The 27,688-nt window shown below is 41.9% G+C and overlaps 1 protein-coding gene across 1 annotated transcript in view; it reads right to left on the reverse strand.

Annotated features, from left to right (window-relative positions):
* The window catches only part of wwox (WW domain containing oxidoreductase), a 147,930-nt gene that overhangs the window by 91,062 nt on the left and 29,180 nt on the right, over positions 1–27,688 (reverse strand). Inside the window, exons 6-8 of the mRNA XM_074677324.1 lie at positions 18,394–18,482; positions 13,919–14,104; positions 8,325–8,589 (exon numbers count right to left, since the gene is read on the reverse strand). Of these exons, the coding sequence (XP_074533425.1) occupies positions 8,325–8,589; positions 13,919–14,104; positions 18,394–18,482 (540 nt within the window). The remainder of the gene's footprint in view (positions 1–8,324; positions 8,590–13,918; positions 14,105–18,393; positions 18,483–27,688) is intronic.

The following is a 27,688-nucleotide window of genomic DNA, read 5'->3' on the forward strand; positions in this document are numbered from 1 at the left end:
AATCTATTTAGGGTGGCAGACATACAACAGTGATTTTTAATATGTAAGCAAACAGTAATTTAAGTAAGTCAACTGTTCCTTTTTTCTGTTCTCTAGACAGTGTTTGGTTTGTTCTGCTTGTTATTTATTGTCTTATCTGTATATCTATGCGTTTTATTTATCAAGGAAGAATTTAACAGCAATAGTTCACAAGTTCTTGCTTCTAATACATGATTTCTAGAAGGTTTTCATACTACTCTATGATACAACAAAGACTACCTTTATTCCCATTTTGGACTGTCTTTTGGAAGTAAAAAAGATCTTTTATTATCAAACATCTTAGTGAATGGAAACCTATAAGTAATTGTATGATTAAATATCTTAATATAAAACAATAAAATGTATCAATCAATAACTAATGGTCATAACTATTCGGTACCCTGATCATATTCTGTTGAGTTTAACTGTAAAGACTGTTGTTACTGCAGCCATTTTTTTTTCTCATCTTTATTTGTGTCATTTACTCTTAAAGTTAAGTTTTTGCTGTTTGTTTTTGGAAAATGTAAGTGTGTGCATGTGTGTGCGTGTCTGAATGTATATGTGTGTATGGAAGAGAGAAAGAAGTCTGTGATAGGCCCCTCTCCATCTTTAAAATGAATGAGTGTGCTGTGCCTTATTGAGTGAGGTGCACCGTTTAAGTGAAACTGATGAGAGATGTGTGAGCAGCGAGGAGCAGGCTATAAGTATGTGGCTGAGGTCACAGGTTAATCCCTATTGATTTACTCCAACCCTCTGCATACAGCCGCACAGGAAGGAGAGACCTGCTGCACCTTTAGCGATCAGAGGGAACAGGATAAAAATCGCTGCTTACACACACCGACAAAAAAAGGCACACAAGAACAATGAATTGAAATTAAGTAGAACTTAACCTAAATAGGTTATTTCACTGTCTTTTCTCAGAAAGATTGTAAACAATGACCTGCTAATAATCATGACCTCCTGAGGATCAACCACAGAAATGGTTATTGGTCTCATTCAAACATGATCAGATGATCACTTTTTACCTCATGGAAGAAAATGTAAAAGGTTTAAAACAAGGGTTTAACTTTTGTGTCAGGACAATGTCTACATCTAAATTGTAAAATCACAACAATCCACAGCAGACTAACAGTTCAGAGCTCACTGTGTTTGATGAGAAACCCCAATAATACCCAGAGCAAGCTGCATTTATAAACAAGCTCCTCACAATCTCACCCCAGAGGAGGAAAGGTGAAATATTACATTAATATGAACAACTATTAATAATAACCCCCCTTCCTTTTCTCTCCCCACCTCTTACCCCATCACTCCTTCTCCCTCCATCTCTATCTCCCTCCCTCCCTCCTTTCCCTCTCCCTTTCTCTCTCCCTCTGCCTCTAATCCTATCATGCGGGCAATAAGTGTATGCACCATGAGCACATTTAATTTCTGCGGTTGGTTTTCAGCGAGCCCAGAGGTGAGCCTTAATAAGGATCAATGGCACTTTATCTGGGACAGCACCCACTTCACAGCATGCAAATTACACAGCAACCCTTAAAAAAAGAAATGGATTTAATTAAAAAATGTAGAACCACGGGCTCTGGAAATTCAATTAAAGGATTTATGCAAAGGTTGGCTAGCTTTTTGTGTTGCAGTTCCTGCTTATATAATGAGCTTTTCATATTAAAAATCAATAGGTAATCTGGGCTAGGGGATCGGCTGCTTATGTACATTTTTGAAATCAATTTGAAAAATAGTCCATCAGCTCCATGTCACAACAAAGAGGGGAGGGAGTAGTGTGTGTGTGTGCGTGTGTGTGTGTGTGTGTGTGTGTGTGTGTATGTGTTATAAAGTGTGCGGGGTCAGAGGCAGGAGAGTCGTGGGAGAGGATGAGGGTGAAAAGTAACATCTTTCTACTCTCTGAGGGTCAAAGAAGAAAAGCTCTGAAGGTAAAACAGAGAGGAGGGTGAAGGAGTGGAGGAGTTGAGGAGGAGTAGAGGGTAAGTGAGTGAGGATGTCTCAAGCCAGGTCAGTTTCTGCCTCTTTGGCCTGTTCTGATCCCTTCTATTAGGGAGAGAGTCCCTTGGCAGTGAGGGTCTAGCTGGCTCTGACCTGTGGCTCTGGGGTAATGTAGCCCAGCCCCGACAGAGACTCAGCCCAGACTCAGACACCGCAGGCTGGGGAGACTTCCTAATGGCTTCCCTGAGGTGTCTGAAGCTGAAGGAGCACAGAGACATGGAGTTGAGACTTTGAGTAATGTTTCCTTACAAATACATCAGTCGCAGTCTTTCGGTGAAGATGCTTTGTGAAGAGGTTTAGGTGAGACAAAAAAAAGTAAAAATGTATTTGGAGAAGGAACATTATAAAAAATGTTCAGGTTTTATGAGCATTATGCAGCGACAGAGAGTTTTAAGTTTTTACTTCCAAAGATTACTTCCTTTTCTACTTCCTCTACTCATGACATGGATATTGTTCATACCTCCTTCACACTCATGTTGTATAACTCTACGCAGGCACGAGGGGTGAATGACTGACTGCATACAGTAGCGGACTGTCAGCATTTGATTGGTTCTTTATTGATCCAGACACGCTCTCCATCACATCAACTCATCCACAATAAACCATTTACACAGTTTCCCTGTGCAATGGACCACATAACCAGGCCTCAGGCCATCTCTGTACTCTGTGTGTGTGTGTGCGTGTGTGTGTGTGTGTGTGTGTGTGTGTGTGTGTGTGTGTGTGTGTGTGTGTGTGTGTGTGTGTGTGTGTGTGTGTGTGTGTGTGTGTGTGTGTGTGTGTGTGTGTGTGTGTGTGTGTGTTTTCTTTAATGAAATGGTATCTCCGTGGACAATAATCCCAGTAACAGGATCGGGCAGGAACACACATGTCAATACAGCCAAATGGGATTGTGTGCTTTTATCCAACCCCACACCAACACATCTTACTCTGTCCCTCACTGTCTTTTGATCATCCTCTCCCTCTCTCCCCCTCTCTCTCTCATGAGTACAGCGGCACAGTGGGAAATGTCAGGCAGGTATGTATGTGTTTTATCCAGCTCCCAAACGTGATCTAAAACATGGCCTCTGAAGGAAATGTGGGCACCATCAGAGAGCACCTCCCTGAGTCTGTGAGCCTCATACAAGTTAGCATAATGTGTATTATTCTGTCTCCACCAGCAATGAGAACCTAACACAGTGTCTCCAGTCAGGCTGGAGCTGACCCCCCTCCTGTGTAACTCCTAATCATCCAAGAGGACTCTATTACAAGGGCCTGGCAGCTCATCTAACCCCACAGAGGAGCAGGGGGGCCAGCGGGTAGATTGGGACCTCTGCTCCTCTTTCTTTCCACATGGTTGAGCACAACACAGACACACACACACACACACTCACAAACTGGTAGCCTGGCTGTGCAGCAGAGTGTCTGCGTCTGTGTGCTACACCAGATAGCAGATCTAGTACCTGACCTCATGTCTGTCTGCAGGAGGGGTACTGATAAAGAACAGTGAAATCAGTACAAACGTAGCACACTGACCCCTCCATGTGTGTGCACGTGTGTGTGTTTTATGGTAATGCTGGGGGACCTGTCTCAGGGGTTAACCCCGGAGGTGCAGGAGAGAGAGAAAGCTCCTGGTTGCAGTAAGCAAGGCTCAGCAGACAAGGAACCAAACAACGGTTTCTCTAATCCAGCCCTGTCTGCTGGTGCCTGGTCAAAAGTTCAGCCTGTGCATATGTAAAAAGGTGGCCTGGTGCCCGAGGCAGGATCCTGGGTAAAATAATCACGCTAAAACGCTAAGAAGCATGGGACTAGGCAAGAGCGCTGATGGAACCAGACCCTGAGGGAAGCAAGGTGTCTGATTGGACCAGCAGCGCCTCTTGGACCTGTACCCACAACCCCCCTCCCCTCCTCCTTCTATCCATTATAGTGGATGATGAGGTACACACTGATCTCCATTCAGCTCAGCACTGTCCGTGCCTATAGTTAAGGTATAGATTAGATGAGTATAGGCCGAGCACAGCTGCTCAGAGCCTGAGGGTGCACTGATCTTGAGGGAGCAATCAGTCAGTCAACAAAATGTCACAGGGTCAGCGTTACAGGACGTTGACAACTTTACAAAGGTTACAGCACAAGTAATAACTGCACCAAGCTCAATAATTCACTCTGTGCTGTTTAAGTTTACTGTCAGACAACTTTTACTGCATGTACATGTGTTGTCTAAGGCCTGAAATCCTATCCTAAATCAAATAAATCAACCAAAATCTGTGTCATTTACATTTTAAGAATCAAACAGAACCGAGATAACCACTGCTTCACGCCTCTCTCGCTCTTCCTTAGTCTCATACACACATCTTTACACCACTGCAGGCGAGATCTGATCATTCAACGCTGATAATCACAGCGAAGGACACAGGGAAAACTCCCACTCTAAACACGCTGAATTAAAGAAACAGGAGTCACAGGCCTGGTCGCACAATCTCTGATAAGTAGATCAAGGCGCGGGGAGGGGAACATGATGTTAGTAAGAGATAGTTTGGCTGATTAAAATGTCATGGCTCTTTATAGATGCCTTTCTCAACTCAGCAAAATGGAATCAGCTCTGTACATCAATAGCAGAGTGGGCTGTGCTCCGTGCTAATAGTGAAGTTTCTTTGCTTTGGTGGAATCTACGACACAAAGGATGCAAAAGTCAAAATATTTTGTTAATATGCAGAGGAAATATAAGATAAGATAAAAGTGAAGGGTGAAATGTTAACAGCTGATAAAAACGAAGAGAGCGTGGAGCACAATTAATGAGGGAGGAAATCATGATTGGATGACCGAGTACTGAGCTTATGGCCTCACATGACACCTCTTACCATTACTGCTACAATCAAATTAAAGATTTAGGACCACATGTGGCTCCAGGTGTTCCAGTAGTCTCTGTACTGTGAGTTCATGTGTGTGCTCGTGTACGTGTGTGACTGTATATCACTCCACCTGTGCCGCTATAAATCAAACCTGTGTTTTAAATGAGAGGCTGGTTATTTCTGCAAGAACACACACGGGGGCTTTGTGATTGTTTTTTGGAGCCGACTTTCTGCTTGTGTTTGCATCCCTGAACAATCTCCGAGGATCCCGCTAGCGTACGCAGGCAATTAAAGCGATACCATCTTCATATCCCTGCAACCAATAACTGAAATAATATCACTGTTTTATTAAGCCCTTAATGTGGGGGCTGACGGAGTGAGGAGTGGGATTTTAAAGAGGATACACTTTCAGGGGGCCTTATCGAGCCCAGATTTAAATAAGAGCAAATGCTCAGCTTAGGGGTGTGCCTCTGTATCTGTGAGTCTGTGTGTGGCCTTTATCAGACATGAGTCTTAGCTAATTGCTGTGTCAGCACACCAGAATTTAATTACTAGCTCTACCTTTGTCCTTTCATATTTACCAACATCTACACTATGTTTAATTAACCGCGTGTAGAAAAGCTTTATTCAAGAGGCACCGGTAATTACATCCAAAAAATAAGACACACAAAGATTCACTTCCAAATCCTCAAAAGCGTCTTTGACTAGTTATCAATCCTGCATGAACTCAGAACGGTTTTAAACAGGACAGAAAATGATGGAGTATAGAAAAGACAAATACTACAGACGGCAAAGAGGGAGGGAGAAAAAGTGTTGTGTGACAGAGAGAGTCAAATGTTCCGCTTGGCATTTAGCGAAAGGTGCTGAAGAGCACTTCCTCTCATCTCTCATCCTTTGTCAGAGGCAGGAGAGACAAATGACAGCCTGAGGCCTCCAGTCTGTCAAACATGATGGATCAGAATGACGCTTCACTAAAATCTCCAGCGCGCTGCCTTTCAACACATCACATCTCCCCTTCCGTGCAAACACTAAATTGATAAAGTACGAAGAAGAGCTAATGAAAAGATGTAATAGTCAAACTAGAGCATAGATTAGGACACTGTGGAGCCTAAAGGGAAGAGGAAGGAGGGTGGCAGGCGATACAGACCACGATAAATCACCATGTTGGATTTGTCATTCTTATCTTAAGAGTGTGAGGACATTGACCTCAGGCACCTTACACCACCTTATGAACAAGTGCATGTACTATAAACAGTCTGTCATGCAGTCATTTATAGTTATGGCCAAACAACAACGTGCATCATCACATGCTAGGTGTAGATTTAGTAGAAGAAAATCCCACAAATGTTAAGCTTTGTTTAAACTGTTATGAGAAATGGAAAGTGCTTCATTAACCCTATCAGTTTTTATTTGTTGAATAAACACTTGATAAAACTGACAAAAACTGACAAACAAAAAACTCAAGAATTCAATCAATTGCAGCCCTGAATGTTCACAGGATGTCTTCATAGCCATCAAAATAATGCTGACTTGATGAACAACCTTAATGGATTTTTTCAATTTGATTATTATTAAAATTTCAGATTCTTTTTACTTCATGTTTTTTATCCAGCTTCAGAAAAACATGCAGCTGCAATCAGACAGTTAAAGCTTTGTTATTGTAGCTGATCATCAATCTTTGCTCAATGCCAATGAAATTATTATTTTTTTTATGTTTCTACAAATACTATCTTCTCAGAAGATTTTGTGTGGCCACCAAAGGAAAAGACACAATCAAACTCTAGTTTTGATCAAGCAGGCTGATTCTCAAGGTCAGCTCCTCTCTTGAGGTTTCTCTGACAATTCCCTAAAAAAATCATCAAAGCATGTCAACAACCTGACAATGGAGTACCATCCACCAAAGAGTCCTCTAACTCTTCATGTATTTACCATTGTAATGGCATGAATAATTAGAAAAGCACTCAGAGAGCGCAGACCTCCGCCAATCGTATTGTGATTGTCACGCAACATTTTAGTCCTACTTTAATGTTATACTCCCTTTCAGCAGACTGTCTGCTACAATTTGGTGTTAGTTGCAGGTTTGTAGGATAACTTGTTACCTGACAGTGTTGAAAATTATGATGACCCAGAACATATTTCATGTTCCAGATCTTAGTATCCAGAATATTGCCAAGATCTGGATCTTACTTTTACACCTGTCAGAAATTATCAGATCATCTCCAAAATGTAATCACTTTTCATCCCATTTTGAACATTTCCTGAAAATTTCATCAAGATCCGTTCGATAGCTTTTAAGTTATGTTATTCACAGCCAAACAGACGGACAGACAGACTCTTCCAAAAACATAGCCTCCTTGGCTGAGGTAAAAATCATGGGCCTCTGCTAAGTATAACACAGATAAATACAGGCTAAAGCTCTGACAAAAATTTCTCTGTATACTTCATATTTGCTCCTATTCCAGGAGGTTTTACTAAGCAAATCTAAAAAAAAAAAAAAGAGAAAAGACTGGTTTCAGCATTAACATCAGGTCAGACCTTGTGCGAATGTAACCTGAAAACTATAAGAGTGACAAATTTTTCCTACGATGATTGAAATAAATGTTCTGCTAGTCTTGACTGAGAGTTGTATAAGCACAGCAAGAAAAAAACAGCTAATGCTAAAGCTCATCTGTGTACTGTTTTGTGTGGAAAATATGTACAGAAAACACTGCAAGAGGACACAAGCCCTAAGTCTCACAATGGTTAAGTATAACATTAGTTCACTAAGGAAGACTTTGTTTCATTAATGCTATTAAAGTCTGCAAAAAGGTAGAAAATGTTGTTCCTTAAGAGTAGCACCTGACCTGGTTTTTGCATTTCTGAAAGGCAGCCAGTGAGGACAATGTCTGTACTGTAAGGCTGCTAATATGACTCAGGTCAGGAGATAATGCATCTGAAAATATCTGCCAATATGTTCTCCTGATGTGAAATTGGGTGTGTTAAAGACATATACAGGAAGTTTGTTATCTACCACATATGAGAAGTGAGTGTTTGCAGTGTACATATGGTAACCTAATAGTCGGGGTACACAGGATCTTGAATATCACTTAACCTTCTGAGGGAATGGGGGAACCACCTCTCAGAGTTAAATAAACAGTGACAGGAGAACGAGGAAAACAAACCAGCAGTTATCTCTCCATCTGTGAAACTCAGACACTCTTGCTGAGCCCTTAGCTCTCAGCAGATCAACCCCTTTCCATCCTTTTCCTCTCCTCTTCTCATTTCCAAGACAAATACAAAAGCTGAAGGAGGGACACTTCAGAGTCTGAACGAGAAGACAGTGAAGTCCCTGAATGTCTCTTCAAGCAGAGAAACTAAACTAGCTTTAACACTTCTCAGGCAAAGTAAAAAATATCAGTGCAGATCAATCTATCCTTTTGAGCTGGTGAACAGTGTTTTTAGTGCCGTTTGTGCAGTATCAGGGTAAGGCTTTGCTTTGCTTACCATGGACTTGGTGAAAGGCCGGGCCAGTGAGAAGAGAAAGGTCATCAGCCACCAGCTGCGGTGAATAGACGTGTACATCATGTTCCCAGGATGCACTGCATTTGATGTAACACCATGAGGTGAGAGGCGGCGGTGCAGCTCGCTGCTGAAGAGAATGTTACAAAGTTTGGCCCTGTTATACGCCAGCATGGACCAGTACTCCTTCTTTGGGGGACACAGCAGGTTCAGGTCCACCTTCCCACATGAGTCCAAGAGGTCTGTGAACCTGAAACACAGTCAAGATAGAGTAGTAAGAGTGTGTGTCTGTGTGTGTATGTTGTGGGCTTTCTACTGGCAGATGTGGGATTGCAGGCTGCATACAAATCAAAGACGTGACATGATGTTCTTTAATTGCCTGCGACAGAGCTGTTAAACTCCAGATGTTTGACAAGGCCCCTTAAACATTACACTACTCGTTGTGTTATTATGCAGTCGCACTATAACATCACGATACACAGGCACAAAAGCTACACTCCCTGTGTTTCTGTGTATGTGTGTTTGTGTGGGAGGGAGGAAGGGAGTAAGGCTCCAAACTGGTGGAACACATCCTACATATTAATCCAGTCATTAGAAAACAACCAATCAAAATGTCACCTGGTTTCCTTGTTGTGATTTTACAAGCTTGCTGCCTCTTGTTTACTGTCGCCTTCCGCAACATCCTTGCTTGGCTAAATTACAACATCTGCAGGCTTTTCATTTCATGTGCTGCAACTTCATAACTACTTTAGCAAGTAGGGGTGGATAAATCAGTGGCCTGAGCACCACATGTCGGATTTTTTCAATCAAAATGTTTTGGGCTTAAGTTGTGGATGCTTTACAGTGATAAATAATTAAACCTGTCATAACCTTGTGTAATGAAATATATAGATTGCGTTAAATAAAAAATGTATTTATACTGAATTACAGAAACAAAACTGTATCTAAGCTTGATCAGATGTTTTTCTTTTAATAACACTGACTTCCTTTTGTTTGAATAAATATAATGTATTACTGGGAACCTGTACTGGGCCAATTCCACTGTAAGCCCCTGTGGTGGAAACTGATAAAGTGCCCGGCCATTACCCATGTGTCCATCTCTCCCACCCCTGTCCCAGACAGGTCAATGCTATACCAGAGGACAAGGGGCTTAGGGGATACAATATGCTGCAGGGTCACGGGTCACACAGCGCTTTGAGGGGAAGCTAAGTGAATAAATGGGAAATCGGCAGAAAGTGAAAATGACACAAACAAAAAAGCAAGTGACTTCAGTAGATGTAATATAGGCCTGGAATGAGGTGGACAGAGAAGAAGATGTAATATGAGATATTGTCTATTTCTGCTTCTTCTTCCCCTCCCTCTGGTCAGTGTCAGTGTGTAACTGACTCCCTCTGGTCCTGCCTAAGCTCTCTTTAAAGAGGTTAAAGCCTCTGTCGGTTGTAGAGGGGAGAGGGGAAGGTGAATGAGTGTGGGAGGCAGAAAAGTGAAGAAGCTGTGGGGGAAATGGTGAAGACCATTCCTGGCTTTGAGACATATGTTAATAAGGGCTTAATGATCTTAGCTGGTTACTAGTTTTGACAGTAAAGATGTGAGTGCATTGGTCCACAGAGACCTGGTTTGGTGAGAACATAACATGGATCTGATTCTAGAGTAATGACAAGGTTTACTGAGAATCTGACGTTGACCTCATAACTGTTTTTTGTACAGTTGGGAATTAAGGTCTAGCCCTGGATCAAATAACATGACAAGTCTAGAGCTGAAACGATTCCTTGAATGATTCGAGGTACTCGATTACAAAAATTACTCGAGTAATTTTCTCCGCCTCGATGAATCGCTTAATTTTAAAAAAAGATCAAAGAGTGGTATTTCAAATAGAGCTGAGGCCTTATCAAGAGAGTTTTCAGACCCCTCAAGCTACCTCTTATACAAAGTAGCAACTAGCAACAAATCTAGCTTCTTTTCTGGAGTTTGGAGACTAATGGGTCATTCTACGAAACGGGTGCCATTTGGGTCTGCAACATTTGATGAGATGTACAAGGCACAAAAAATGCGTCAAAGTGTGTTAAAAGATTTTGGAGCTACCAAAGCAAGTGCTCTTATTGACATGCTGTATCAGAAAATTCTATTTCTTAAAGAGAAAAATTTTCATTTGAAAAACAACTGCTCTTTAACTAAACAAAAATGTATTTTATCTGATTAGTCAATTAATCGATGGGATTTTCAGTAGAATACTCGAATACTAAAATATTCGATAGCTGCAGCCCTAAACAAGTCATACCCTGATTCAATCAGCTGTTCCTAAATCAGATCAAAGCCATAGAACTGGATTGCCATCCTATAAAGGAGAGATGCAAACCCCCAAATAGAAGATTTATGGGTAAGAATCTGGGTTAATTTAAATGTACTATGAACTTCTTGTTGTTATGGATAAAGTCCCTTGTTTATTGAGCACGCAATGTCGTCTTTTTCTCTTTCACAAGAGAACTGATGGTGAAGGGCTGATTTAAGGCATCATAACAACAATGTTCAAAAAGGCTGGCATGATAACACAGTCATGGCCAAAAGTTTCGAGAGTGGCACAAGTTTTTGTTTTCACAAAGTTTGCTGCCTCAGTTCTTATGGTGGCAATTTGTACTTATTTGTGTAGAGCGATTAAATGAATTGCAATCAACTACAAAGTTATTCCCTGCCATGAAAAAATGACATTTGTGAAAACATAATGTGTGCCATTCTCAAAACTTTTGGCCACGACTGCACACTTTACTAGTTAGTCAAGTTTGAACTATGAAAGAAATGAGGAAAACTTGACTAAGTCAGACTATTTGAAAGCTCCTTTTAAAAGTAGCTGTAGCAGGGAAAATACATACCTTTATCTTTTGATCAGTGCAATTAAACATCTACAAAAGATGAGAGCAGATACACTAACGTCTAACCAGGGGTGCTTTGTGTTTTATGCTGATTTTTTTTTGTCCAATTGTGTTGTAGCCTTTGTGACCATATACTTATAAGATCATCTTGAAAAGGAAAGGTGCAACCCCCCTTTACTTGTGAACTGACTGTTTTCACTGTGCAGTAAAGTCTTGTATCAATCATAAGCTGTCGATACCCCCCTCATGACACACTTCCTCTTCTTTTCCTATAGCATGTAATCGCAGTATGACCCCGAGTGAATCTGAGTGTCAAGCCTTCTCCTCCTGTGCTCTCATGCATGGCAGCCTGTATAACATAACTCATATGAGAGCCTGTGTAATAGTGCTGCGGTTTGATCTGCTAGAATAACTCTGCGTATGTTCTCCTTGTCCCAGGTCACTCTGCCGAGCTCCAATCAATCAATCTGCCTGGCCATCTGACTGACTGAAGCCAGAATCAATGTCACACACACCCTCGCTGACTCTAAGACACATGGCTCAAGGCCTGGGATTGCAGATCTCTGCGACACATCATGCTTGTCTCCTGTATGACAGGAAACACAAAGGCCCAGTGTGTGCAGTGGCTTAACAGACAGAGTCAGAAAACACTGGCATCAGGGGGAGAGGAAGGGAAGAGGAGAGAAAGGGGCTGAGTCAGGGGGTCAGACAGAAAGGAGCAGATACTTGATCAAAGTAAACTTTAACAGAGCGGTCCATCCATCATGTTGATGATACGTTTAATTCATAGTGACAGCGTGTGGAGGGAAATGAGTTTTCAGTGAGTGAGGCTGTCATGTTTGACAATATGCATTAAGTCTGATTTATCAGTTTGTGGTGAAAACTAACCAATGTATCAGCTCTGGAAGTGCATGAGTGGTTGGATGAGACAGAGATGTTAAAATTTTACAAATTTAACTAAATGTGACTTCACTGTGAATGTTGGTTAGTTCAAAAACAGGGGAGTGTTTCTTATTCTCTGTATGAACACTGTACTTTGCCGAGGTGGAATGATACTCTTTAGAAAATCATCTCTGAAACAATGTTATACCAGCAGTGTAAAAGGTACATTAGAGCAACATACGGGCTTTTGAAAATGTGTTATTACATCTCCTTACATTTTTTACGTATTGTCCCAAATACTAAAAATACAAACTTATATTTGCATAACCACGACAGCAAGAACAGAAGCTAGGCTATCAACCTGCTGCAGACAGGGTCGGGTCAGGTTTACAGGTTCCTCAATTTGAAATGTTTTTAGTCAGAAAGCTTTTTTTTTACGGTGGCCCTGAGAGCTCACTCGCTGCATCTTAAGAAAACACATGCAAAAAGACAAAACACAAGAAAATTAAGAAAAAATCTGCATCAATTTGACAACGTGCGCAGCATTCACAAAACACGCTGCAAAGGCCACAACACAACAGGAGTGTTTCCAGAGGACACTTTAAAGTGATGTACATGTCCCAACAGGCTTGTTGTTGCCACAGACTTTCAGTCACAGCTCTATTTTGGTTCTTTTCAGTCAGTTGTGTAGGACAATGAGATAAAAGTAAGTGTTTTTGATGTATTCAACATTGTATTCCCATGATTCAGATATTGGCATATTGCTGTGACTGAAAATCTGCGTTAACAACAAGCTGGTCATGTGCATCACTGTTAAGTGTCTTCTGGAAACGTGTAGTGTTGTGGTCTTTGCAGCATGTTTTCTAAATGCTGCGGCGTGTTGTCAAAATGGTGAAGATGTTTTCTCAGTTTGCTTGTGTTTTGTCTTAAAGCATGTGTTTTCTTAGGTTGCAGCGCTGTGAACTTTCAGGGCCACCGTACTTTTTGGTTTTTGCTCTAACCAGGTGACACAAAGTGTTCCTCTGCCTGCAGCACATAGATCAGCGAACAGGTCAGCAGGCTTCCAAAATGACAAAAATCAAGCAAAAGAAATGTGTCCTTCGAACAAGCATTCCTCCAACTTGAGTTTAGAAGAAGCGAATGAGGCTGAAAGGATTTTAAAAAAACGAGGGGAAATCTAGGCTAACTGAAAAGCTCGAGCGCAGACAAGTAAACTGTGAGCCCATGCCTACAAGCCTAAAGAGCTGCTTTCTGTACCAAATGGGACTTTGTGAAATTTGTAGTAAATATTGGGCAAAAGTAAAATTAATTTATTCTGCAAAATTAGAGATCTGTCTCATAAGCAGTGGAGTGTCACTATATAAATATACCATTTAAGGGAATTTGGGGATGAGTGTTTCTTAAATGGTGATTTTATTCTACCTTTGCATCATAAATGCCAGTCTGTGGTTTCCTGAGGTTTATTCCAGATAACATCACAACATTCAGGTTTGCAAGATGGGGGGTGGCTTTGTTACTCAAGTCTAAAAAGTGACACAATCGTGTTCTCAGATTTGTTTTAATATTGCCATTTAGTAAATCTGTCTTTACTTTTGTGGTTGTCTGTGTGGGAGGGAGATAGCTGCACCATGTTGATTTTTAAGCTTCTTAAGGTAAATTGGATGCATAGCTACACAGTAGTATCAATAGCAGCAATGCACCAAGACGTGCAGCAAGAAGCAGCAAAAGCACTGAAGAAAAAGGCCTGAGGTAAACATGGTGTCAACAAGTCAGGGTTCAGAAATAAACATGAAATATTCAACAAACAAACACAAACTAGTCTACCCTTACCTGTGGGACTCTGAGGATACCACCACAACCCGTGCTGGAGCAGAGCGACGCAGCACATCCTGAAGACACTCAACGAGCAGGAAGTGACCGAGATGGCAGATCTGGAAAGTGGACTCCAGGCCGTCCTCTGTCAGGGACCAGGGCTGAGTACACACGGCTGCGTTACACACCAGAATGTGCAGAGGCCTTTGAGGGCAAAAATAAGACATTTTTAATTGCTTTTTATTTTTTAATCACACAAAAATCAAGAGCTGAAAAAGATAGAGATTTTATTCTACTGTGCTGCATTAGAAAGGCAGGGAGAAGAGGTAATAACAGGATGTGATGTGAAGTAACTGCAGAGAGAGGAAACAGCGTGTCTTATTCCACAGAGGTTGACTTTAGAGGTCTGCAGACACACAGTTTCAGTATCACTGATAGGATACAGAGGTTTCCACTGCAGCTCCCCACGGCTCGACAGGTGCTGTAGATACCGAATACAGTTGGCTGGAGTCCAACAGCAACAACACATTGAAGAGCAATCTCTTACTGTAACAACACGCAAGGGTGGTGGAATAGTCATGGGTGATACCAGCTCTGTGTAGATACTGTGAGAAACCAAACATCCTCTCACACGCACAAATTAAACCCACAATCATGATATAAAAATAACAATTACGATGCGTTTCTTATTTTTGTGTGTTTTTTTGTTTTTTTTTTGTAGACTTCAAGTGGGTGAGTAACACTTCCTGCTCCTTTGCCAGTGAACAGGGATTGCTGGGATTGCTGGATTGGTCAGGGCAGCGAGAGATCCTTGTCGGTGACAGCGTCGCTCCAGCGAGCTCGAAACCACAGTAACACAGCCGAACAATCCAAACACACCCCACCAATTTTTAATTTCTTCCATTAGAATTAATTATGAGGCCGAAGGCAATTTGTGTACCCTGTGTTTAAGACTGCCTACTGGATTAATTAAAAACTGGATGCTGGAAAATTAATGTGTGAATTGTTATGCCTTGCTATAATGAGCCATCCCATGCTATTACATAGGAGTGTACTGTACGATCACCTTCAGGCCTCCGAACACACACAAGGTTCATTAAAGAGCACAAACCTAGTCACAAGTCAACTTAAAGAATGCCGAGCTCAGCGTTTTATCAACAAAGCACACACTCGCAGGGAGATATTTGAATTTTTACCCAGGATACAATGAAGCAAAGGTGGTCTAACTTAATGGCTTGGTAGGAAAAAAAAAAGGTGTGATGCATTTGTTGTGACCTGCACTTACACCTGATAAAACAAGGAGGAGAAAACCAGCTGATGGTATGTCAGGCTCTGCTCTGAAATAGCTCATAATGCAGATAAAACATGCTGCTTGTTTTGGCTCAGTGTTGCTCTCTCTAACAGAGTGTAAAGTACAGTAACATTGTGCTGGGCAGAACCAGCTGAGAGCTGCATAAACATGGCACAGACCTGAACTTCTGACCCCGCTCTTTAACCCTTCTATGAAGCTGTTTTCCTCTTTTTTAAACTTGTCTAAATGTCTGCTCCACCTTTCAGGATGTATTTTGTATTTGTGTCTCTTTTGGCCCCTAACAAGCAGAAGAAAAAAAAAAACATAAGAATGTCAATCAAAGAGCAGCAGAAATTTGAGATGAAAAACTCTAATAAACAACTTCGCTCTGGCCAGTAGAGCGATTTCCCCAACGCAGCTCCGATGGGCCTCTGGTGAGTCTGCTTGTAATGTAAAAGGCCTGTTAATCCAACTGCCCACCAGTTAGTCCCTCTCTCATAAGCGCAGGTCTAATGAATGTCTTTAATAGGCCTATTGCCGTGTAGCACAGTCCCTCTCTCCACATTAAGACCTCACACAACACGGTGAGCACTGTGCAATCTCAGCGCTGGTCAAACGAGGGTGTTAACTACCAAACAGGGACGCATCAGTTTATATATTTACTTTAAATAACCCCCCTGGGTGTGACCCTTGACCTCTATGATAATGGGGGCCAGCAGGAAGAGATTGCCTGTGTGAGCTGGGCTTGGACTCCTGGTCATTAACTAGAGCTGCACGATTTGGGGAAAAGGTGCGATTTGCGATTAGGTGGACAATATTGCGATTGCGATTGTGCTTGCGATTTAATAAAAAAAGTTGTGTCATGATGAGTCTACACGCTTGCTTGGTTATCATGGAGAAAAATCTGAATTGCATGTGCTGACATTGCGATTGCGATTGCGATATCCTCTTTTGCGATTACATAATTGCGTGTGCTGACATTGCGATTGCGATTGCGATTGCGATAATCGTGCAGCCCTATCATTAACACGGCGTTTTATTGGCAACAGGAAAACTAGAAGCTGGCAACACACATACAGAAATGTGTACAGTTGTTACATTAAAACTCACAAAGCAGAAGTGCATAAATGTTGAGTGTGCAGAGCGGCTGAATAATCCAGCAGTGTCACAGCTCAGTGGAATTAAAGAATGGAAGACTAATGTGACCCGGCTTGTTCGTGCCTATACACAACACCTATTAGACATAATATGATTGAAGTTAGAACAGGTTGAAAAAATTACAGGTGGAAACAAATTGTACGTGTTAATTACGGACCGTTCAGCAGAAATTGTATTAGGGGCATTCTGTCAGCGCCGTCCTCCATCATTTACATCCCGATGAAATTGCACTGCATTCAACAATATCAATATCAAGGTAATTTCATTTCAAAGGACAGGCAATTAAAGCAGAATCGGGGTCAATGGAACACAAAGCAGCGTGAAAGCCACTGACTAAAGCACTTAAAAGCAAGGGAGTGAGAAACGAGAGAAGGAAAAGAAAAAGACTCTGATTACATTTCACCTGTCAATGACACGCCGCAGGAGCATTACTGTGAGTGTGTGCGTGAGTGTGCAACTGTTTGTCTCTGTGTGTCTACAAACTGTGTGTGTGTAAGTATGCACATATACGCGCATGTTGTTGTGTGTGTTATGCCTGAAGACATACGTGCAGTAATAGAGCAGTGGTAGACTCAGACAGCTGCCCAGTGCCATTCACAGCTCAGAGCTCCCAGCCTCCACTCTGCTCTGTTCGCCTTCTGATGAGAATTAATGTACTCTGACGTCCCCTGGGACTCCCCCACTCCCCCCACCAACAGCACAGCTAATGAAGAAATACAACCTTGCCAAAATACTGAGGTAGAGAGAGAGTGCGACATAGACGGAGAAAGATTGACAGACAGCACGCGAGAGGGAGATACTGCGGCTGATAAACAAAACAAGGAACGTGCACAGAGGGGTTAAAAGGAGGTCAGTATACTTTAGTGAAGAAGTGTGTTAGAGATGGGAAAGTATTTAGGGACAGATACAGAGGGAGAGAAGCCACCATGAGGTTTGGATGTGACCCAAGACACGTGTCCTGGATGGACATACCCTGCCCCAGGGCTGCTACGGGCAATGAGTGCCCTGCCTCTCCCAAAGGGGCTCCCCTGATACCAACACACACACATGAACACACATAGTCCTCCACCCAGGGACCCGCGGGTGGATGAGCAGTATAGATGACAGAATACATGACCCCAAAATAGAAACTGTGCGACCGACGACAGGTCGAAAGACACATGCTGTTAAAGCTGACCATCAGAAAATAAAGTCGATGAAATCTGGAGGTCTGTTTGACCAATGTCAAAGAAATGGACACAAACACACACACTCACTCCTGAGGCCTTGTCCATATGGTGTCTATCAGTAACAGTGGTGTGTCCTTTGGGAGTGTGTGTGCACAGGAAGTATTAGGGATGGACACAGTGATTGGCAGTGAATGAGTCTGCTTTCACTGCAAAAAATAAAGTCTAAGAAAATGTTTTTCATATTTTGAGTTAAAACTCAATATGAGCTACATTCACCACACAAGTCCAGAAAACATCTTAATTCAAGATTTTAAAAGAGCAAAATGAAGCCTGAACTGCAAAAAAAGTAATAATAATCAATGGTTTGGGAAAATGTTACTGGTTAAGTTCCTTAAATCAAGACATTATTTTTATTCAGGAAACTTGACAAGAAATTGTTTCTTACCCCACTGACAGACAAAAACGTTGCCTGAATTCTTAAAATGGGTAAAAAAGAATCTCTTAATAAGGACATTTTTCAGGTGAACGTAGCTCTGATAAGATGTTTTATTTAGAAATCAGTCATGAACATGTGCGTAGATTTCAGATTTTGCAGTTATGTCCACATTGCTGTTTCGTGGCTTTCTTTGACCAGTCCGTGAACTTATTGCCATAAATTATTATATAAATATTTTCAGCCAGTTGAAGATCAATCTCTTCAGGATGTCTTTTCTTGGTATTTTAAATCCCATTTGGTGCAGAATTGTTTTCTTTAAAAGAGATTAATTTTGGGGGGGAGAGAAGGTATGGGGGGGGTGTCCTAGCCACAACTTAAGAAAGTCATTTAGAGAAGGGTTATAAAGTTACAGAACATTAATCGTTTTGTTCATACTCACAGTTTCTTGGCTTTGAAAGAATCGGCAAACTCCCTGACACTGCGGAGAGAGGCCAGGTCACACATCATGGCTTCTACTCTGGCTTTGTGCTGTAAAGACAAAAACACAAAAGTTTGATGCTAAAAATCAGCAGAGAAACAAAGTGATAAAGACGAATGCTCATTTTTTTTCTTATGGGGAAAGAAATGGTTATTCTGAATGTTATCTTCTGAAAGTAGGAAAAAATCTTATCAAGTGTTTTTGTCTTATTTTCAGTAAAATTGTCTCATTACACTTGAAATAAGCCACGTTCAACTGGTCAGTCCAAAAAAATGTCTTGTTTTAAGTTTTAAAAAAATCCACAAACAAAACAAAAAAAAACTCTGATTCCAACAGCAGATTTTGTACCTGTAACAAGCAATTCAGACCTCATTTGTTTCTTTAAGTAACTTGAAATAAGACATTTTTCTGAAATGATAATTTGAATGTGGCTCATATAGAGTATAATAAGACAACTTTTACTTAAAATAAGACAAAAACACTGACTGAGTTTTCAAATTTTGCAGTGTATAGGTTTGAAATGCAATGTTTAACAGGATAAGCTGTGAAGAAAGGATGACAAAAAAAATATTAACATGCATGCCTATTCTAAAAACAGTATCCTCTTTTCACTCTTTTTCTCTCGGGCTCATTAAAGTTGTGTGAAAGAGTCACGATCTTTCCTGAAGTCCCTTATCTTTAGCTTTTTTTGTAACTTTTTCTCAGTGCGTGTTTGAGTGTGTATGTGTGTGCCTCATCTTCCACCATATGTTGGGAGACAGGGTGAGTACAGCAGAGATGAAGAGAAAGATAAATGACTTTAAAAGTGTATGCATTGCTGCATTTACACACTGAGGAAGACAGGCTTGATATTCATCATCCTTGTGATCACACTGTTGTGTTTTTGCTGCAGGGCAAAGGCCTCAGCAGAGACACACACACAGGCCTGAAGGAGCACTGAGACAGTTTTTCTGTTGTTTGTAATACTGAGTGTCCAAATAATATCTAACCCTATGCAATATCTTTATTCGTAGAGGCATCTAAAAAAAAACTTGTTCAATCTCCCTACAATGTGTGAACCCACTCGGGACCTTGCTGTACAAGCGCATGCAGCGTGAACCGAAGCAGAGTGTGTTGCGTTCAAAATAACGCTCCATTAGACTCATCCCTCATGCTGGAAGGGAAAAGGAGTGAGATATTGCTCCCAGGACTCCCAGCCGGGCTCTGGGTTGAGCAGCACCAGGTATTCCTGATGCTGCCACTCCCCTCCGTCCTGCTGCTGCTCCCTGAGGAACGCTGTCAGCTCACATTACACCCCCGGAAGAGCGCTGTTCAGCGTTCCGCTCCCCATCCACCACTGACGCTGCTGCTGCCTCTGCTGCTGCTCCTACTGCTGCTCCCCTGTCAGCCTTTTTCCACTGATCTGATCTCCAGTCTGTGGGTGTCATATGGGAGCGTCTGTCTCCGCAGAGCCGAGTGTACATGACACTCACAGCAAGGACGCTTCATGGAGCAGTGAGCACAAAACCAACAAGAAAGGGTTAAGAGCGCATTCTGATGGAAATGTGATTCTTCAGGCATTTTACCGACACATTAACTGCCCCAGGGCGTATTTATACATGCATACACAGACACATGCACACACACACACATACACACACAACAAATTCAATGTTGTGACTCAAGGGTAAAAGCACGCTACCACACCATTATCTATGCCTGAATTATTCTCTTGATGCTACTCTATACCATTATATGGATGCTATTACAAAGCATTAAAGGGCTGATTATGGCTATTATAGATATGATTATAGGGTATCTGCTTATATGATCTGCGCACAGCAGTAATCACAGGTGAGAGGAGACAACTGTCTCATTTAATGACTTGTATGTGCAGCATTCACACTCCTGGGCACTTAAACACTGTACACACACACAGAGCTATCACTGTGTGAGCTGAAGATGAGGGATAAAACGAGAAAACTTTGCTGAATGAAAGTCCGTTTTTCTTATGAAACGGAGAATTGAGTTTAACAGCGAGAAAAATGAGACATTAGCTCCAAACAAGGTCAGAGCAGGCAGCCGTGAGGTAATTAACAGGTCAGTAAAAGGCCTCGTCAACAGGGTGAGCCTCCAAGTGTGTATGACCAGCAGAGAAGATGAGAGCAGGTGTCAGCTTGACGAACACGTATCTCCGTCTGCAGAGACAGGGGGGAAAGGGGAAGGAGAGATGGAGTAATGGGAGACCAGTGGGAGGATAGAGGAGGGGGGTTGGAGGGGGCTCCACTGGAGCAAATCCAGCAGGGAGAAGGTGAGCAGCCTGCCCGCCCGCCTTACCCACCCCCCCCCCCCCTGCAGATTGAAGTCTTGCGAAGAAAATAAAGTTTATTGCCTGGAAAGAGGGGGGAAAAAGCATGTAAAAAGCATTAAAGCGATGGAGGTGAACAATTAGACAGATGGCCAGGTTTTGGAAGGAGAAGAGGGGAGAAAAAAGGGTGGAAAAAGAAGAGGAAGAATGCACGGACGCAATCGTTCAGGGTTTTTATGAGGACCCTGACAACTCCTGGTCTCTTCAAGGGCGAAGGAAAAGTGAGAGGCAGCGAAGCCTCTCTGGTTAACTCCGGAGTAATCGCTGAGTGTGCAACACCACAGAGCTCAGCTCGGGGTGACAGAGCTTACCGCCCCCAGCTACACACAACCTATCGCTCCGGCTAAATGAAAAAAGGCTAATTGTGGCTGAAATACAACGTAAATAAGCTGGAGAAGTAGAAAATGCTGCAACTGTGCGTCCATTTACATAGTTGTGCATACAGAAATAATGATGCATGACTGAGGAAAAAGCAGCAAGGTCACCATCATGATAGAATAGGCAACAGATCTCTCCGCTCATGCTGCCACCTCTCAACTTTCGCCTCCCACCCTGAGCTTTTCACCAGGAGGGAGCAAAGACAGAAAAAGAGAAATAAGCCCAAGAGCGGTAAGGACATGGGCTTCCCTAGAGATGTGTGGAACGGAGGAAAAAGTGGGCCTCTGCGGAGGTATTCCTGGTTTCTTCCACCACATTTGTCCGGAGAATGATGTGTGGGCAGTGCTGTGGAGAAAGATGGAGTCAGAGAGGGGGGAGAGAAAAGGGGGAAGAAGCCCTAATACAATTATAACTGGGGCCATCCAATCCAATAAAATGAAGAGGTATTAGAGCTGGGGAGCCCCATCCTGTTCAATAAGACACCAGACCACTCTTCTAACTCTTAAAACACACACGTGTAGGCATACTCACACACCCACACAGGTACACACACTTCGCTGACCCCTTTAATAGCATAGCAGCCACCCCTAATGGACGCAAGCAAGTGGAACCGCCAAATAATACACTGTCTTAATGCACTAGGCTCAATCTCATCCCCCTCTCCCCTTATCCTGCTCAGCCTTCCCTCTCACACTTTAACCCCTGTTTCCATCTTCTCTCAGCTCCCCTTATAGATCACCAACTCCGGGACAACACTTAAGAAATCAAAAGTACCCCCATATACACAACGCTTACCCTGCAGACCTCAGTTAGCACCTCAGACCTGGAGAGGGACAGCAAGAAGACAAAAGAGAGCTGTTTCTATTACTCATCTTTCAAACACCTGGTTTCATTATACACCCGCAGCAATTCAACATGGCTGTGTTTTAAGCAGCAGGTACGGAGGTAAGGTGTTGTAAATGACGGTGAAAGTGAGTGAGCAGGGAAGACACCATGTGAAAAGGGCACCTTATAAAAGCAATTAGAGAAATGACTTTGAGCCCCTCTTCTTGCTCCGTAGATTAGAACAGGCCTCCGAGGGAGGAACACAGACGAACTCAGATCTCTACGACCTTGTCCGCAACACGCCACACTAAATTGGCCACCAGCTTTTAAGTGTGTTTTTTATCAGAGATGTATATTTTTAGTGAAAAGAAAGAGAAAAAGAGAAGGTGGGGGGAGTGGGGAAGGTGCCGCTCGTATATCATCCTGTCACAATTATGACGTTTGTTCATAAATACCAACCAATTTCCTCTCCTGGATAAGTCACACGCACTTGGGCTTGTGCATGCACCATACAATAACAAAGAAAAGTGAACACACACACACCACGAGTGTGCCACAAATAAAGAAACAGATACACCTGGCTGTGTGCCCTACCACAGGTCTGAGAATTGACCTCCACACACAGACAAAGAGACTGAACGCAGACTCAGGAAACATGCATTCAAACACCTCACACACAAATGAATGCATGCACATTACAAACACACACAAACAAACAAATGCACGCGCACGTACACATCCACTCACCCACAGACACGCACGCACGCTGCAATTAATAGGGAGGCAGGTCTCTGGTGAGGAAGAGAAAGTGCCTGTTCAGCACATACAGGCAGAATATGCAATTTCCTCCAGTTAAGTCTGTATTAAATTGATTTCTTCTTTCTCTGACACGGACTGGGTTTTTCCCCCCTAATGAAAGCAGGATAATCTACAGGTTTTCCCTTTCCTGAAATCAAGTTACAAATCAAGCAAACGCTGGGGCAGATATGGGAAAGGTGAAGGAAGGACATGGGATGATTTTCCAGATGAGAAACATGGAGAATGAGGCTCGCACGTGCAGATACTCTCAACACACGGACATCAGGGGGACCTCTTACAGACAGATACACTCATGAGCAGGAAAGGCCAGGCCTCCGTCAAGTACTCGCTTGCATCCCTGTTCAGTGACGCCATGTTAGTAAACGCAGCATTAATGAGTGTAATTAATGAAACACATTAATTAGCAAGCACTTTAATCAGTTAATCACTCACTCCAACCTGACACAAGTCGTGCAGCAGCTTTAGAGAAACACGGAGCAGGCTGAGAAAAACACAAAGCGGGAGGGAGGCCTTGATAAGGAAAAAAGGAGGGGAGAAACAAAGTAAAGCAACAGTGGAAAAATAATTCAGTGGTTTTTAGTATTTGAGTCACAGCAATGATATGAAGACTGCTCAAACTTATCTGTAAGAGAGAATAATTTCAGTTAATGTGGGAAAGAATTCTGGGATTTCTGCTTCACGTACTAACTCAAAAAAAAACAGCAAGAATTTTTGGAGAACGTCTGAAGGACGCAGAAAATTGTAAATGTCTTTTTACAGTTTCTTGTCTTTTTTCCTCTCTCAGTGCCCGTCATGAATGCTAACAACAACAGATTTTTATTTTGTCAGAAAGCAGGCTTTATTACACATTTTTTTATACATGTGATATACATAATAAAAACGGAAAAAAGAAGAATATTAATAATAGTGTAATTTTGTATTTAGCTTGAAAAACTAGACATAATGCAGAATGGTTTACTTACTCTGACGTATCGCATCATATTTCACATGTTTATAGCAGGTTATTAAAATCTGACTGTGTAACATATTGTTGTCAAATTTATGAAAAGAGTAAAGGTAGAATATTATTTTTATGTAGCACAGATAAAGTATAAACTGGCATCAAATAGATTTACTCACTGAAAAATTACTTTGAGGATAATTCAGTGTTGTCTTCCATAAAGAATAACATTTCTCAGCGTAATGATAAAAAGTAAACAAAAATAAAATTTGTCAAAATTAAATGTGACTATTAAAATTTTTCAGACTAAATGTCCTCGAATGGTTATGGAGGAGCTATGGACATCCCTCTTCCTGCTCTTTTGTTGTTCTTTGTTTTTGTGTGAGTGCTTGCAGGTCAATGGTGGGCGGCTGTCACCACACCTGGGAGCACCTGGTAAATTTAGCCACACTGCCCTCACAACAACTCTCCATGCAGCAGAATGGTTTGGTTATAAGATGTAACTTCTCCCCAAATGCAAGATTCACTCAGTTACTCACAAACATCTCATCCTCTTTTTATAATTGTTAATCGATAGCATCTTTTCCTTCTTTTACCTCATGTCTAGACCGCTGTGAAATAAGTTTGAGCAGCCGTGGTTTTGCCTGAGAAATAAAATAAACTGCAAATATAAGAAATAAAAATAAAAACTTTTGACGCTGGCTTGAAATGTAACCAAATCTGTCAGTTTCTTTACTTTTCTTTGAGGGAGAGACAGTCATCTTAGAGAAAAAGAGAGAAACAAAAGAAAAGAGAGGAGGAAAGAGAGTGTGTGTGAGGCCAAGACAGAGACAAAGAGGAAGAGAGACAGAGATGGGAAATGAAAAGGACAAGGCGGTCATCATAATTGCAGAGTTTGCTTTTCGGATGCAGACAGACCAGGGCCATGGGGCCTGAGGCAGATATCAGATTCCACACAAACACACACACACACACACACACACACACACACACACACACACACACACACACACACACACACACACACACACACACACACACACAACTTGTACATGCACCTATACATACCACCACACTCACAGAAGTTATCTTAATCTCAGTGTTAGTTCATGAAAGCAAAGGTGAGCTGATATGATTTCAAAAGTGTTTTGTGTGCATTATTCTTCATTATAAATAAAGTTTGAATTGAGACATCAGGTTTTCAATCCTAACAACGTTATGTTATAAATCTGCTCCGTCTTTTTGTGTCTATCACTGTGTGTGTGCGCGAGCGTGTGTGTCAGTTTCCGCCTCCGCTTCACTTCTTCTCTCCTTCGTCCAGCGCTGAGCCCGATCAGATTTACATTAAAAAGTGATGGAGATTTAAATAATGTGTCTATGTTCTTCCAAAGACATTAAGAGATTTTCATCTTCCTCTCCTCTTCCTCCCTGTCTCTTCCTCTCCCATTTCCTCACTTTCTCCTGCTCCTATCTCCCCCCTCCTCATCTCACCCTCTCCATCTCTGCCAGATTCGCAGACAGTGCACATTTTTTTGCATGTCTTCAGTGTAACCGATACCCCTAACAACCAGGATTTTAATGCAATCCATATTGCTCCCTAATATTTCTGATCTCAGAATAAGCACAGGCAATTACATATTTACACCCAGCTTATTTTGCAATCCTGCACAGGGACTTTGGTGTCTGGCTGAACAGCACACGCAGACTTAGATGCTGATTATGTTGTGATTTGATAACAATAATGTGGGAGAAAAACTCCTAGACCCTGTGCACTTACACTCTCTATACAACTTTTTATTCCAGGGCGTCAGCAATAAAGCTCCACTCTCAAGTGCAAACAATATCTTCTTTTTTAAGTACGCACTGATGTGATTGCTCCATCTAAACCTTCTTAATTTCTACTGAAACAGTCACAGCTTGTATCATCTCAGTATCCGGGGGGGCTGCTATAGTCTCAAACACGCTTGCAGAAATGTATGCATTAACACATGTGTACACTGTTGTAGAGATGATAAATTAAGCCCCTTTGATTTGGTTAGCCCTTTTTTGTATCAGCATTATAAAAACATAAGCATAACATAATTGAATAAGAAAAGAATCTGGCAATTAAGAAACATGGAGGCCTTTGATGTGAGTAAGTGAATAATAGGCCTTTTGATGAGGGAGTGTTTTACTCTCCGCAGGGTCTGGTACGCACTTTGATTAAAAGCTCTTTTGTTTGGCAATATTCTAAACTGCTTACCATTTTCCACTGTCACAATAGTTTAGCCTGGAAAAGCAAGAGATTGTGTCTTTTATTCTCTTCTCTCTGGAAAGAAGTCTCAGTGTGCTCTATAGCTTTAATAGAAGGGACAAAGAAAAAATGAATCAAGGTTTCAAAAGAGGGAATAAAAGGCTAAAGGTGGCACTGTTGATGTACTGCAATGATAATTACTATTCAAAAAGGTGCATTACATATTAATGACATGTTAATTACAACCATCTGAAGTTGTTAAACTTCATTTACATGATCTCCACTGTCTGCCTATAAGGTTATGAGCTTCTGCATTCTGTGTAAGTGTTTTCAAATTTGAATAATAGGGTTCCCATCATGCATCTTTAGCCCCTCGTCGCCTGGTAATAGCTTGAAAGACTCTTATTGAGCAATGTAATAAATGTGTCATGTGACCTCGGGAAAGATCGGGGGGTCAGGGGGGCCACTGATTGTCAACGTAGCGCCGGCCTGACAGAGAATAAACGATGCCTTGTAAACAAATTGAATTGTTGCTTTAATTCATGCAGTCTGATTCGATTTGCAGAGAGGAGGGAGCAGAGGAGCCGAGGAGCATTGGAATGACAACAAGAAGGAGGATGGCGGTTGACAGGTCAGACACACGTTCTCCCTTCATCCGTCCATCCTGCAACATCTTTGGCTCCTCTCACTGGACTGTAGACAGTAAGACTTCTATCTCTCAGTTAGATGCAATAAAGTTGTGTGAAATCGAATCGGGCTGGGGCACTCAGCTGATCTTCCTCCAGGCATGATATGAGTGACATTAAGCAGGAGACAGATCTGAATTTCATCAACTGATACACAGACTACAATTTGTCTGCTGCATACACATGAGATGAATGATGACTTAGAGAAAAAAACTCTACAAAGGAAGAAGCAGGCCGAGTCTACTTAGGCAGCAGCAAGGGATTGAGGATGCTTTAATCCAGAGAAATTTTCAAAGAAATCTGTACAAGTTTATTGTAATTTAGGCCAATGGGAAAGTCCATCTCCTTTGGTACATCCTATGAACCTAAAAAAACCTTAAATGAAGCATCAGTATTAAGTTTAGTCCATAACCCAAAGCTGCATTAGGCCTCTCCTCACTTTGCTCCTTAATTCGAGTAATCCCACATTATTGCCCTCTAACAGTACCCTAAACGGAGAATAAAAAGTTTGCTCCCCTCTAGCAGTGTATTACCAGGAAACAACAGGCCCTCTCCTCATTAAGTTATAGATATAAATGCTCCAAAGCATGAAATTACCCCCGAGCCTCCCTCTCCAAATAACCTGGTTTGCAAACAAATGATCCGAGCACAAGCAGTAAAAGGCAGATTATTAAAATAATAGGAGGGATTTAAATTTGCATCCACAGAACAATTCAGCAAAGGACTGTGCAATTACTCCTCCCCCTCCTCCTCCCCTGCTCATTCCACCTTTTCGACAGGCAAGCCAAGTCCCTCGCACTCGGTTGTGTCCATCTGTTCTTCCTTAAAAGCAGGAGTAGGGTTGGATGTCTTCAGAGCTTGGTTTGTTTCTTGTGTGTGGTCAACGTTGGAGTTTGTATCCAAATAACACCAATTACCTGCTCCAGCTTCCTCATTCTTCTCCACCCACACTCTTTATTTCTCTGTTCCTTTGTTGCTCCATGATAAATATCAAACTTTATTCTGAGACAATAACGGTCCCTCCTCCT

The sequence above is a fragment of the Halichoeres trimaculatus genome, unplaced genomic scaffold (assembly GCF_033239565.1).
Source record: "Halichoeres trimaculatus isolate MK-OKI-2021-1 unplaced genomic scaffold, fHalTri1.1 fHalTri1_scaffold_10, whole genome shotgun sequence".
Lineage (NCBI taxonomy): Eukaryota > Metazoa > Chordata > Actinopteri > Labriformes > Labridae > Halichoeres > Halichoeres trimaculatus.